At 50.7% G+C, this 14871-nt stretch overlaps 1 protein-coding gene across 2 annotated transcripts in view; it reads left to right on the plus strand.

Annotated features, from left to right (window-relative positions):
- Positions 1 to 5774: 5774 nt before the first annotated feature.
- The window catches only part of TBC1D10A (TBC1 domain family member 10A), a 31391-nt gene continuing 22294 nt past the window's right edge, over positions 5775 to 14871 (plus strand). For both annotated transcript variants that reach the window (XM_044921013.1, XM_021703431.1), the window contains exon 1: positions 5775 to 6049. In XM_044921013.1, the coding sequence (XP_044776948.1) occupies positions 5841 to 6049 (209 nt within the window). In that variant the 5' untranslated portion in view covers positions 5775 to 5840. The remainder of the gene's footprint in view (positions 6050 to 14871) is intronic.

A 14871-nucleotide genomic window follows, 5' to 3' on the forward strand; every position in this document is an offset into this window, starting at 1 on the left:
CTCTGTACCACCAGCCTCCCCGCACCCCCCCCCCGGTCCCATACACACAATCTCAAAGCTTTTGACTCCAGACCTAGGGCTCAGGTGGCCCTTTTACAGTACCACTTGTATGGCTCCATTACAAACTACTGATGCCTCACATTTTTAATTTGGTCGAGGGATGTTATTCCTCACCCTGTTCGACATCTGCCTCCCACCTGGTTGCTGGAAGTTCCCCCAGGGGCCAGGGCTGAAGTGGGTTCCATGTTTTTGGGATCTAAAATGAAGGCACTGCTGGTTGCTTCTCCATAGTCAACACCCAAAATTGCACTGAACACTGGGAAGGGGGTCAGGATGCCTGGGGGTGTCCTATGCTCCAAGTTCTCCTTTCTTCCTGGGATTGTTTCTGGGAATGGGGAACAGGGTGTGGTGTTGGGCACTCTTCCCCCACAGATGGCAGATGACGGAGTCTGTGACTGGAGGCCAGGAATGCTTCTGGGTGGAATGTGAGTGAATGGGTCCTTTGAGCCACCCTCTGAGGCCCAAACCGTTTCCTAAAGCTCTTGAATGAACATCTGTCCTGGCTCATTCCCGTCGTAGAAGGCCCATTGACCAGGGTGGCCTTGTGACTGTCAATGGCCATGGGCCCAGCCCTCCACACTTCTGGTATAGGGCCTGTGACATGAAGGCAATGCCTTGCGTACACAGCTTTTCTGAATCTCACTGCAATCCTCAGGATTGTCTGCCCCATTTTTTAGATGAGGTAGATACACAAGGTCATGTGGCCAGTGAGGGCTCTCTGGAAGGCCAAAGCAGCTCTTCCATTCCTGGTGACCACACTGTCCTCACTGCCTCACCAGACCAGACTGTGAAATGGGGAGAAATGTTTCTGTTGTGGGACTGCTGGGAAAATGGGCATGATTTGATGCTCTCAGAGAGGCTGTCATTTTAGACTTATACAGAGGACTTTGGGAGTTGTAGACATTAAGGAATTTCACTTTCAGTTCCACCAGCAGCTTGACTTGAGTACTTGTCGTAGCCCAGAGGAGGCCATCTATGATTAGACCCATTTCACTTTTTATTTATTTTTTAAAGATTTATTTAATTTAGAGAGTGGGGGGAGAGGCAGAGGGAGACGGAGCGAGAATTTTTTTTTTTTTTTTAAGATTTTATTTATTTGAGACAGAGAATGAGAGAGAGAGAGCACATGAGAGAGGGGAGGGTCAGAGGGAGAAGCAGACTCCCCGCCGAGCAGGGAGCCCGATGCGGGACTTGATCCCGGGACTCCAGGATCACGACCTGAGCCGAAGGCAGTCGCTTAACCAACTGAGCCACCCAGGTGCCCAGAAGTTTGCTTTTTTTTAAGTAAAAGTAAAATGTACCATCTTCAAGTTGAGATCATTAACTTAGGAATTTTCTTTTATCTTACATTGCTATATTTTGATAAAAAGTAAGTGAATAGGGGTGCCGGGTGGCTCAGTTGGTTAAGCGTCTGCCTTCAGCTCAGGTCATGATCTCAGGATCCTGGGATGGAGCCCTGCGTTGGGCTCTCTGCTCACCAGGAAGTCTGCTTCTCCCTCTCCCTCTGCCCCTCCCCACCCTTCATGCTTTTTCTCCCTCTCCATCTCAAATAAATAAATAAAATCTTTCCCAAAAAAGGTAAGTGAATTATTCTAGATACCCCTGAGTCATGTAATCTGAAGCAAGACAAGATACCCTACTATTCCTTATTACAGAGAAGGTACTGCTATTGCCTTAAACTGAGTTAAGGCAGTCAGTGTTCCCTGTCCCTGAGTTGTGGTAATTAGATTAGGGATAGGCATGTGTCCTAGTATAAACAGATGACACCTGAAGGAATGCTGCCCCCTCACTATTGAGCAGAAGCTACCAGAAGAGTCTGTTGTATGCATGTGTGGTGAGCCTGGAGCTGCTACCATGAGGGGCTCTAGCTTGAGATGAAGCAAGACGGAGGACAAAGAAAAAGGAAAATAAGGTTGCTATTACTGGTCCACCTCTGGATCAGACATCTCCTGAAGCTCATTTACCTATGATTTTTTTTTTTAAGATTTTATTTATTTGACAGTGAGAGAGCACAAGCAGGGGGAGTGGCAGGCAGAGGCAGAGGGAGAAGCAGGGAGCCCGATGTGGGGCTTGATCCCAGGGCCCCGGGATCATGACTTGAGCCAAAGGCAGTTACTTAACCAGCTAAGCCACCCAGTTGCCCCCTGCCTGTGATTTTTTTTAAGCTATAGAACCCACTAAATGCAGTTTTGGGTTAAGCCCTTTTGAATTCTGTTCCCTGCCACTTGGACCAAAAGAGTCTTTCTCTTATCCTTGGTGTAGGGATAAAGAAACTATAGCTTGCCTACTCTTCATTGGCTGCTGGGCACCACCTGTCTACCTTCTGAACCTCAGCTCTCCTCTTATTACAAATAAAGGCTCTGACATCTGGACATCTACTCACAGCCAGTGCTGACAGATTTTCTGAGCACACGCAGTTCTACATTCCAGGGTCCAGGAAAGAGGACTTCCCTGGGGCCCGTGTGAGCACCTGGAGCTAAACTTTCAGGAATGACTCTAGTAGGATGAGTCTCCAGGTTGTCCATTCATTTGGGCAGTCCTGGCTAAGCATCTCCTCAATACCTACAGCAGCCAGTCTACCTGGATGTTTCACAGCATTGCCAAAGGCCTCTTAACTATCCAGGGAGCCATGTAACTCTGCGGGGCATTCGTTTGGATCTTTCATTCATTCATTCACTCCTACTTTCTCACTGCCTAACCACCCCATTCTCTGAGCCCGCTTCTCTTTCTCCCAGATCCCCACAGAGAAGCTTCCTTATCTCCATCTATTCCCCACCCCCACCCGCACCCCCAGTATTCTCTATACCTTACCCTGCTTTATTGTCCTTTTCACACACGTGTTCTTCCTCTAGTGCAATGTAAACTATTGATCCAGGTCTTCATCTCTTGTTCAATAAATATCAAAGAGCTCTGAAATTTGAAGAAATGTAACTGAGTGTCTACTGTGTGCTGGAGGCTTCAGAGATAGCTTATGTACTTCACCAAGTAATTTTTTTTTTTTTTTTTTTGAGTAAGCTTTACACCCTGTATGGGGCTTGAACTCAACCCCCAGATCAAGAGTTGCATGGTCTACTGACTGAGCCCATCAGGCACCCCCTCACTGAGTAATTATTGACATTCTTATTTTTCAGAAGAGGAAACTAGTGTTCTGAGAAGTTAATCAATTTTGCACAGGAATGCTCACTTCCTGAGGGGTACATTCATGAAGTGAAGTCTCCCAAGCCATGTTCCATGGGTTAAATTAGGTAAACCCTGCTGCAGCCAACAGACTGTGATGGGAAATATTCAAAACAGTAATGGATTTGCAAAGTGCTTTGTAAACTACAAACACCATCACTCCTGGCTTCCATCTACTAAGTACCTCCATGTGCCAGATGCTTAGCACATATTATCACACTGAAGTCTCAGAACAACTTCCATAAGGAGGTATATTTTCCAGTATTTCCACTTCGCAGATGAGGAAATGGGCTGAGAGAGAAGTGACTTAAGGTATACAGTGACAACAGAGATTTGAATCCTGGGTGGGCTTGTGTAAGAAAATTAAAAGCTGGGGCCTCAAGGCCTTAATTTGAGAAACATTTACTCTCCCAGAGATGGACACCCAGGTGCTTCTTACCTATCCCTCACCCCCACCCCAAATACCTCTGAGGCAAACATCACTGTACATGTGCCTTTACAGAGCCGAACGTGTTTGGGATATGGCCCTAGGACCAGAATTATGAAGTCAAAGGGTTGTGAATACTTTGCCAGGCTTGAGGCCTCACATCTGCTCCCCTTGTGTCTGGCTCCTCTTTCCCTTCCCTGGGATAGGCCAACATCCCCATGTAAGGCCCACTCACCCCTCCTACAACCTGGGACTAAGAACCCACCACTGTCTAGAGCCATTGGAGAGGAGGAATGTCTTCCTAGACAGAGTTTAAGACCAAAATAGCCTGTGCCCACTCCCATGTCTGCTGTTGCCCTGTTTATGGAAAACCAGAAGCCTATGGAATGTGAAGACTGCACAGTGAAGTCTTCAAGAATGTCTGGGCCATGTGGCATCAAGGAAACGGCTGGTGAAATCACTCAAGTCTTAGGACCCCTCTCTTGGGGCCATGCCTTGGGCCCCTTAGCAGCCTGTCCCAGGCCCTGCAGCCAGGCCTGGCTCTTCCAGTCTTCTCCTGTTTCTGGGTCTGTCTCCCTCAGGTCTACAGGGACTATCAGATGACAACGTGGTTGCAGCTTATAAACTAAAAAGTACTGGGCTTAAGTGAGGAGCTATCATCATGGCTCCAAGAGTTGACAATCCCTGGGGTGGGAAGTAGGCTTTTGGGAGATAAGTCTATATAGATACAATTGATCCATGCCTCCTGATATAAGCTGTTGTTGGTAAGAGCTAAGTTCAAATCCTGCCTCTGCCACAGCTATTGCTGGGACCTTAGGCAGCTGATTCCACTTCTCTACACTTCAGTTTCTTTAACTGTAAAAATGGGACAAAATTGTATCTACCTCATTGCACAAAGATGATAACAGAAGGTGTGACCAATTTGGAAAACAGCTTGCCAGTTCCTCAGGAGGTTAACCAGTTACCATATAACCTAGCAATTCCCACTCCTAGGTATTTGCCCAAGAGAAAGGAAAATATATGTCCATAGAAAAGCTTGTACCTGAATGTTGTTTCCCAAAAATGGAAACAACCCAAATGACCATCACTGATAAATGGATAAATAAAATGTGGAATTTGCATTTGGTGGAATATTATTCAGGCACACAGAGGAATGAAGTACTGATACATACTACAACATGGATGAACCTTGAAAACATGCTGAGTAAAAGAAGCCAGACACACAGGCCACATATTGTATGATTCCATTTATATGAAATGTCCGGAAAGGGCAAGTCTATAGAAATAGAAAGCAGATTTGTGGTTGCCAAGGATGGGGAGTGACTGCTAATGGATAGGAATTTGTTTTGGGGGTGATGAAAATGGTCTAAAATTAGGTTGTGGTGATAGTTGCACAACTCCACAAATATGCTTTAAACCATTGAATTATACACTTTAAACGGGTAATTTTTATGGTAGGTTAATCATGTCTCAAGCTGTTGGGAAAAAGATTACGAGAGAAAGTGGATAGAACTTGGGGCAATGAGTAGCCCAATAAACGTTGGTCATTATTCTTATTAAATAGGCCTCCCAAGAGCTAATTTAAATCCCTAGAAGCAGTGAGCAGGGGCGGCGGAACTTTTAGCTCAGCCTGGGTCTTTAAGCCGTTGAGTGTCCCTGGGCGAGTCCCCGAATCCCGAATCCAGCCTGGGTCTCCTCAGAGCTTCTCATAAATGAATGGGTGAAACCATCCCTACCCATATCTCTTGGGTCTCGAGAGGAGCCTGGGTTCAGGAGGCAGATGCGGAATCCCCAGCGCACTCCCTCGGCCTCTAACCGAGTGGCGCTGCGCGCGACAGGCGGGCGGGGGCAACCCGGAAAGGCCCTGGGAGCTCTTTCAGGTAAGCTCTCTTGATTGACAGCCCGGGGGGAGGGCTCCCGGTGACGGCTGCCCCGCCCCCTCACGTCGAGTCGGTTGGCGCCAGTCTAGGGAGGTGGGCGGGCCCTGGGGTCCGCGGCGCCCATTGGGCGTGGGGGTAAGCTCCCGGGAGGGCCTAGGGCCCCGCCCCTGGCCTTGAGGCGGCCAATGGGCGCGGCGCATGGGCGGAGCGTCGGCGGCGTCGGCGGCGGCCCGGAGGCTGAGGCGGCTGAGGTGGCTGAGGTGGCCGCTGGGGCTGAGGCGGCGGGCGCGGCCGGGATGGCGAAGAGCCGCGGAGAGAACGGGCCGCGCGCGCCCGCGGCCGAAGGGAGTCTGTCGGGGACCCGAGAGAGCCTGGTCCCGGGCCCCGACGCCGCAGCCGCCGACGAGCTCAGCTCTCTCGGCTCGGACTCGGAGGCCAACGGCTTCGCCGAACGCCGCATCGACAAGTTCGGCTTCATCGTGGGCTCGCAGGGCGCCGAGGGCGCGTGAGTAGCGCCGGGGCTCGGGGCTGAGGGCCGGGACTGGGCGCGGAATCCGCGCGGGGGGCCTCGACGCGGACGGAGCCGCCCTCTGGACTGACCGACACGTTCCCCTCCCAGCCAGAGACCAGCGACCCCTCCCCTCCCTGCCCCACCCCCACCTCCTCCCAGGCGGAGTGACCCGCCCCTCACTCACGAGCCCGCTTCCGACCTAAGGACAGACAGGCCAACCCTACCTCCCCTTGCCCCCGCCCTCCAGACACATTGACCCGCCCCCAGGAAGCGCCCACAGTGCCCTCCTCCCAACTGCGGGACAGAACGACAGACACCTGGCCCAACCGCATTGCTGCCACCGCAGCCTTAGGCCTAATTGACTGTGCCACCCCTGGGAGGCTCACAGATGGCTGCCCCTCCCCTGACAGATATCCTCTCTACCCCCATCCCCCAAGACCCACAGACGCCCTGTCTCCACTCTGCTACCCCCACACCAGGGAGATACCTTCGGCAGACGGACTTCAAAGGGACAGACTGCCCTGCCCTCATTCCACTCCAGGACAGACTGACCCTTACCTCAAGACACGCAGACTTCTGGGTGGACTGGACTGACATTGATCAGCAACCTCCCAGAAAGTCCCACCCTGGGGCAGGTAGTCCCTTCCCTTCACGGAAGGGTCACAGAGTGCTCTCCTCCCCCTTCAGAGGCAGATTTCTCTGTCACTGGCAACAGGTGGGCAGACACTCCCCCTTCCCAGGACCCACAGGGTGACAGTGCCTCACCTCCAGGACAGACAGTTGGCTGTCTCTGTGTATGCTGTGGAAACACCCACCTCCTCCCAAAACACAGACTCAAGGGGGCAGTCATAGAGACAGCAGGGTCCCTGCTGGTAGCACACTCTGATCCCCACCCCCAGAGCATCCAGGACCCAGCTGGCAGGCAGAGAAATGTGAGGCAGTCTCCAAGCTGGGTTACTGGGCAGCCACACTGCCCCATAGAACCCTCTGAGCCTCATCCTCACAGAGATCATATATATGGGCTGGCGGTCCCCTTAAGAAGGATAGACTCCAGACCCCACTCCCATCCCAGCTGTCCTGTCACATGAGACTAGTGTTCTGCACAGAAATGACAAGCCTCCCTCATGGTGTGCCTCCCCTTTGACAGAGAGCCTCACATAATTACCTGTGGGGGCCCATAGGACTCAGCCAGGACCCTACTCCAGATGGTCCTTTGTCCCCTTCTCTGACTGTCCAAGACTCCCCCAGCCTGTCTTATGACTTATGAAGGTGCCTTGACCATCTCTTAAGAACCCCACCCCACACAAGCAGCCCCATAAAGGTCATTTCCGGGATTTTACCCAGTCCTAAAGCCTCATATTTACCAGGCCTGCTTCTCCTTTGGAGAAATGTAGCTCCCTCTCCTAAGGCGAGTTCTCTCCTACCCACTGGATCTGTCTCCTCCAGCCTCTCCCCACTTGCTCACAGCAGGCTAAACATTGCCCAGTGCAGGACGCAGAGAGCACCCCTTATTCTGATGCCTCACCTTGATTTGATGCTTTGTCACAGCTCCCCTGGGATTAACTTGTGAGAAACCAAAGGAGACCTTAGGGTATGTTTTTTGAATTGAGGAGCAGTCACTAGGGATTAGGGCCCTGAGAGGGATGGGGGTCTTGACAAGTGGGAAAGAAGTTCCCAATTGCATTTGTGGGTTCTTGGAAGGAAGAGCTCAGATTTGCTGGTGAATTCTAGGAGATAAGAGTTCCTACTGCTTTCTTATAGGCAGTTAACCAGATATCAGGGTACAGAGCAGTGTGATATAGTGGGAAAAGGCCAGACTTAGGGGGGAAAAAAATCACACTTGCTGGCTGTGTGACCTTGGGCAAGATCCTGAATCTCTGAGCCTGTTTGCTCACCATAAAAGGCAACAGTAACATGTACTCCCAAGATTACTGTGGGAATTAAGTGAACTCAGGTGTATGAAGGTGCCTAGCACAGTGTCTGACCCAGGTAGTGGCCTAGAAAATGTTAGTTTCCTTTCTTTTCCTTCTAAGGGTCTGAGAATTGATGAGAAGAATGAGGGCGTACCTCTGGTATTTATGAACAGAGAGACGCCCCAGTGGGAGCACCTCCCTTTGGCTGTGTTCCCCCACCAGGCAGCCAGACATCTGTCTTCCCCACACTCCAGCCACAAACCCAGGCTTTGCAGATGCCCTCAACATCACTGGTGTTTATAGAACTGGGGCTGAGGTGGGATCCCAGGTTCCCTCCTCTGTCCCTGCCTCACTTTCTTGACCCTGTTGATCAGCCTAAAATCTCTGGTGTCTGAAAGCTTGACTGTGCCTGCTTAGTTTATATTGTGGTTCCGAAGAAGCCAAAAGTAAGTCCCTGCCCAAGGCCAGAAGAGGGGAAGTTATGGAAAGTTTCAGGGTGACTGCCCTAACACTAATCTCATGGTTAAGGGTGCTAGGAGTCCATGTGCTATCCCAGAGAAGTGAAATGTTAGCACTAATGGCTGCAGTGGAGAGGGCAGGGACTCTGGCTCCAGATTAAAGGTCCATTTCAGCCACCGTGGACCAAAGGTTGTCTCAAGACAGTTGGTTTTGGCAGTTGCCAGGGGCTTAGGGGGTGGGGAAGAAAGCAGATCAGAGGCTACCCTGTTCAGGTGACTGTTACGTGCCTGGCGTGAGCAGATCATAAAATCATAGACTGTTGAAACTGGAAGGGATCTTTTTTTTTTTTTTTTTTAATTTATTTGACAGAGACACAGCGAGAGAGGGAACTCAAGCAGGGGGAGTGGGAGAGGGAGAAGCAGGCTTCCCGCCAAGCAGGGAGCCCGATGTGGGGCTCGATCCCAGGACCCTGAGATCACGACCCGAGCCGAAGGCAGACGCTTAACGACTGAGCCACCCAGGCGCCCCAAACTGGAAGGGATCTTAAGAGATTGACCCAGCTTAGCCTTTACTTTTACAGATGAGGAAACTGAGGCTCAGAGAGGAGAATCACTTGCTTAAGATCACAAAGCATATTAGTTGGCAGAACCAAGACTTGAACCCAGGGTTTCTGACTCCTAGGTCAGGATAGTTTCCACTGCCTTCACCATCCATTAATATGGCCTATGGTCCCAGCAGAAAATCAGGTGCTGGGTAGGTGGAACAGAAGGTTCTTAGCAGGAACCTGCCTGCCCTCATCTTCCCTGACTTAGCTCAGCAGTGTAGGAGGCTAACAAGGACAAGCCAGCAAGGGTAACAATATGCTGTCATCACTGGTTTATTAGACTGAGCAGCTTGAGGGCTGGGGCCAGGCTTATTCACCTTTTTCTACTCAGGCCTGCAGAGAAGTAAATGCTCAATTAGTATTTATTTACTGAATGACGTTTACTGACAGACATTTCAAGTCAAAAAGCTGAAAGTGACCCTAGAGATGGCTGTCATCATACAGATAGGTAAACTGAGGCCTGAGAAAAGTGATTAGCCTCACCTCTTCAGTTTGTTAGGATCAGAGCCAGAAACTAATCCCAGAACTTCTGATTCCCAGCCCTAGGCCCTTTCCACTTCTTTACCTTGTCTGTCTTTTGAGCCTATTCTACAGGATACCTTTGGTGAGCCTGTGATAGTCCCTGCCTGCTCGTGAGCAGTAGCCAGTAAGTGAGGAGGGAAAGAAAGAAACCAGCCAGCAAAGGGCCCTGTGGTTGGCAGGCACACAAACAGAGGTGCTGGCAGCATTAGTTCTTTTGGCTTGGCTGGGGGCTGAGCTGGTTGTTGAAGACCAGGAAGGACCAGAGGAGGAAAAAGAAGTGTTCTCAGCGGAGAAGGGTAGGAAGAGTGATGTTACCATTCCTATCACTTTGGGGTAGGAAGAACAGATCTATATGGGGAGGTTCCTTCTGTAGCATAGAGGAGGTGGTCAGGAAGGGAAAGAAAGATACTAGTTGGATACCAGGTCTCCTGACCCAAGGGAGATGGCCTGAGAGAAGTGGGTTCCTGACCTCCCTCTTTTCCCATGTGATTGCCAGGAATGGCTTCCTAAGGCTGGAACTTCCCACCTAGTTTCAGTCTGCTCTGTGCTGTAGGCCAGATGAGGTGAGGAGCTATGCTTTCTGGGATCCCGTGGGTGTTGGCTTTCTGCTAGGGGAGAGAAGGATCTGAGCTGGGTCCAGAGAGAAACATCTGGAATAGTAGTATTGTCTTCTGCTGATTCAGTTCTCTTGTCCCCTGGGCCGTCCACTATTCCTAGCCAACTGTGGCAGCCCCGTAGAACTGGCTTAATTGGCATCCCTATAGTTTGGTCTGTGCCAGTTTTTGCTGGGGCAGGGCCAGGGCCCTCCTGACAGGCCACAGCCTGTCTCCCTGCCTTCCCACCACCTTCTCCAGCTTATAAGCTCAGAGCATCCTCTTTTCTTGAGCTATTATGGTTCCCAGGAGAGCATGGAACTGGCAGTGGAGTGGTCCCTGGGTGGTCCATCTGGAAGGAGGCAGCTGCACATGTGGAGCCCTGGTCTGTGGACTTTAGACCACAGGCCGTCCATTTTCTCTTTTCTCCAGCTTCAAAGGAAAATCCAGTTTGGTGGCCTTGTGGGTGTTCTGGGGCCTCAGACAAGACTTGGTGAAGTAGGAGGCCAGTGTACCAGCTGCTGCCCTGGGAAGGTGCCTGTGTGTCCGCCTGATAGGAAATCCTAAGCTGTGGGAAAGAGATAAGGCAGTGGGCCCTACTTGATGTTTTGTCCTCCCAGCATCTGGGCCTGAAACAGGACCTCCAGAGGACCAGTGAGGCCTGGCTCTGGTCCAGCCACCCAATCTGTTTACACTGAGGTGGGGGGAAAGAAGATGCTCTGTGTTCCCTCTTCATACAAACTCTGGAGTCTGGTTGTGTTTGTGACTTTGGACATGTTGCTTCACTTTACTAAGCCTTAGTTTCTCACTGTGAAATGGTTGTGATAATACTGATTTTTGCAGGGGTTTTTGTGAGGTTTACAGGAGCTGATGTTTGAAAAGAATCTAGCACACTGTAGGTGCTCAATGAATGTTCTTGCTACTTTTTTTTTTTTTTTAAGTAATCTCTATACCCATTGTGGGGCTCAAACCCATTACCCCGAGATCAAGGGTTGTATGCTCTTCTGACTGAGCTAGCCAGACACCTCTGTTCTTGCTCCTTTTTAAGATTGGAGTGGCTGGTGGTCCCGTCTTTTCATTTTCTACTTGCATCTCTAGATACGATGATGAGTGTCAGTGAGGTTCATTCCCCTGTGAGCAGGAGTGAACCGTAACCAATGTTGCCCCTGAGAGGGGCAGTTATCCCCATTCTATGGATGAGCACACCAAAGATCTGAGAAGAAAGTGCCCAAGGTTTGCCAGCTGGTAAATGGCAGAACTAGGACTAGAACCTGTTTCTCAATGCTAAATCCAGTGACTAAGCCTTGCTCAGGTGGCAGCAGGCAGATGACAGGTGCTCACTAGTCCCTGAGGCCTGCACACCCAGAGCAGGAGTTAGCAGGAACTTGGCTACCTCCCCATCCTGGTGTGGAGGGCAAGGTAGGTCTCATGACAGCGAAAGTCCATAGCCAGCCAAGTCAGAGAAGGAACCAGTGAGAAAGATACTTGGGGAGGCCCTGGAAGCATGGCTAGATGAGGCCTGGTCTAGCCCTCCCATAGGCCAGAGTCCATGCTGCATTGCTGTTGACGCCAAAATACTGCCTAATGGTCATCTGACTTTGATGTCCGTTCTGTGCCTTTGTTTCTTTGTAGCTAAGGCAAGAATTATGCTCCCTGTACAGGTGAGGAATCCGAATGGAGCCAAATTAAGGAGGAATCCCAGATCTTCTGATTCTCAGCCTGCTGCTACCCTACATGTCACTCACTGCCCATTCTCTTCCTGACTCCCAGCCAGTTGAGCATCCAGGCCAGGATACAGAGCAGAACCCAGCCATCATCCACCCATTGTCAGTGCCCTAGCTGATGACTTTATCCTGCAGGCAGTACATGTGAGGGGGAGGACGCCTCCTTTAGCTGCTTTGCTCTCCTGGGCCCAATGACCCTCCCTGGCAAGGAAGAAACTGTCCTGTCTGCCCCACTGGCAAACCAACACTCCTGATGCTTCACCTGCTTAGAAGCCTCCTATCCAGGATTTCAGGGCAGCTGCCAACTTTGGCTTTATTTATCTCACCTTTCTCTTTCCTTTCTTATCCCACCCCGCCCTCTGCATGCCCTCTGCAGCTCCTAAGAAACTGTCACAGCTTAGTTCTTCACTGCTCATCAGGTAGGAAAGTAGGCAGCAGACTCAGGAGACTGGGAGAGAAACCCAAGTCTTAACTTTTGCCAGCTTATCCATCTTAGTAGTGAGTTTATTTACCAAATATTTATTGAGCACCACTCTGCCAGCCCCTGTGATTCGGACAAGGGATACAGAACTGAACAAGGCATTTGTGTCTTGTTGCCCTCAAGAGGTTCACAGACTTGTTGGAAAATAGAACCACAAACAAATCATTACCGTGTTGAGCAGTAAAGGCTATAATTGAGGTGTGTGGTTGCTCTGAAATATATAGGAAGAGGCAGCCAGCTCCATCTATAGGAGCCCAGGAAGAAGTGACATTGATCCAGTCCTCAGAAGGAGCAAGTAGGGCATTTCATTGGGTGGGAGGGGACCTATGTGCAAAGTACCCCCAAAAGCCAGCTGTTTGAGAAATATGGTGTGCAAGAGCGGAGGTGACAAGAAGAGCAGAAGGCAGGAGGAGGATGTGAAACAAGGGGAGGCTCTAGGAAAGTAGGTTGGGTGGACCATGCGTAGCCTGGAATGTCAGACTGAGGCGTCCTGTGTTTCATCAAGATCAGTCTGGTGCTGGTGTAGACAGGAGCTGGACTGCAGGCAGTGAGACCAGTTGAGGGAGTTCAGGACAGCCCAAAAAGGCAATGGAGAGGCCTGGAAGAGGTTTGGAGCTATGAGGATGAAGAAGCCAGCAAATCAGTAAGGCTTGATGCCTAACTGGCTTTGTGGACTGATGGGGAATTGGGAAGGCTTGGGACAAGATGAAGTGGCCCTGATCTCTCACAGAACCCATACTGGGGCCCTTTGACCACAGGGAGGGAAGGCCTGAAGTGGACATTGGGCTGCTGCTGACTCTGCTTTGTCACAGCCTTGGGCTCCCCAAGGTGCCTGGCATGGCTGGCATGGCCCAGAACACATCAAGGGATTCTTTGTCTCTCTCCAGTAGGAGAGCGGGTTAGCTGGCCTGGTTGGGGTGGGGGGTGGGGTGAGTGGTACTGAGCTTTGTGCTCTCTGCCCAGTAAGCATATTGGATGGCAAAGAAGGCTACAAGGAGAGCCAGACTCCTCTCCAAGGAGAGAGGAGTAAGGCCTGAGGGCATGGAAAACCAGCCTTAAGGTGGCATGCAGCTGGAGAGGGTAGGTATGGGGCTTTGGGCATAGATAAACTGATCAAGGGGAGGCACATGGCAGCCAGGGCCAGCTTGACCTCACCCTGAGTCTTTATTGTGTTCCTAGAACTGGATCCTCAGCTGGGGCAGGTGGAAATAAGTCCTGTACCTGTGAGAAGGTGAACCCCTTAGCACTTAGGGGCATCGCCAGCCATTTCTCAGAGATGAAAGAGTCTGGCTGGAAATGTGGATTTAGGCTAGTAGTGGGAAAGGGCTCTGAATGAGGCATAGGAGTCAAGGTGCTGGTGTTGGCTCCACCACTGACCCTTATGGAGTGTGACTGAGGTATGTCCTCTCTCCCGACCATGAGGCTAATGCTCCCTGTTTCTCACCCAGCACTTACTATGTGTGCAGCTGGGGATGGGGAATGGGGGATGCAGACCTGGTCCTGCCCTCCCAGGACTTACAGCCTAGCAGGGAAGTCAGATATTCAATAGGTATTAAAGGCGTGGCCTGTGTACAAAAGGATTGTGAGGATCAAATGAGATAACTGGATTAGGAGCATAGCATAAACAAAGACTGCTGAACAGGGGTCAGGAGACCTGAGTCCCCAGCCTCCTCAGTGGATCCCTAACTAGCTGTGTGACCTTGAGAAAATTGCTTAATCTTTCTAAGCCTCAGTTTCCCTCACATATAAACCAAGGCAGTTTTAATGGGATGATGTTGAAGAGCTCTTCTGCTTCTGAGACTGACCTTGGAGTATATGAAAAGTGCTTTGAGAAGTTTTTTATGAGGTACCATGCAAGTGCAAGGGGTTGTCATGGCACAGCCCACAGAGACCAATTCTTCCAGCATGCTCTGTTCCTCCTGTGGGAGGACCTCTCTTTGTGTGTAGTACCAGTGACCCTCATGTCTTTGGGAGTATAATCAAATCAAAGGATGCTCTGATTTGTCTAGCTCTTTAGTCTGCAAAGTGCTTTCATTCTCATTGCCTTACAGTAGTCCTTACAGGAGCAATGGGAAATCTGTAGGATAAGTTTTATTTTCCCTGTTTACAGCCAAGAAAACCAAAGCTAGGCAAGTGATGGAATTGGGCCTGGAACCCAGGATTCCTCCTTTCCAATTATCTATCTTACCAAAGCTGGTGCCCACTGTGTGGCCTCTCTGGGCCACCTCCCTCCGCCCCCCCCCCCATCCCGGCTTTAGGTCTTCAGTCCAGCCCTAGGTGTCTGTGCTTCTCCTGGTAGGCTTCTCAAGTTGTTTTGAGGTGTTGTGATGAATGGTACACTTCCTGTCCCAGATCTTCACACACAGCCCCTCACATGTACCCTAAGACAAGGCAGGAGCAGCTGGCTAGTGAGGGGGCTCAGGAACATAGTGCAGAGAACTCTTGTTCCTCCTGAGTGCACTCTGGGCCCTGGGCTCTGTGGGTCCAGGAGCATTCCTTCCCAGCCAGCCACTTTTGGAG

The sequence above is a fragment of the Neomonachus schauinslandi genome, chromosome 14, assembly GCF_002201575.2.
Source record: "Neomonachus schauinslandi chromosome 14, ASM220157v2, whole genome shotgun sequence".
Lineage (NCBI taxonomy): Eukaryota > Metazoa > Chordata > Mammalia > Carnivora > Phocidae > Neomonachus > Neomonachus schauinslandi.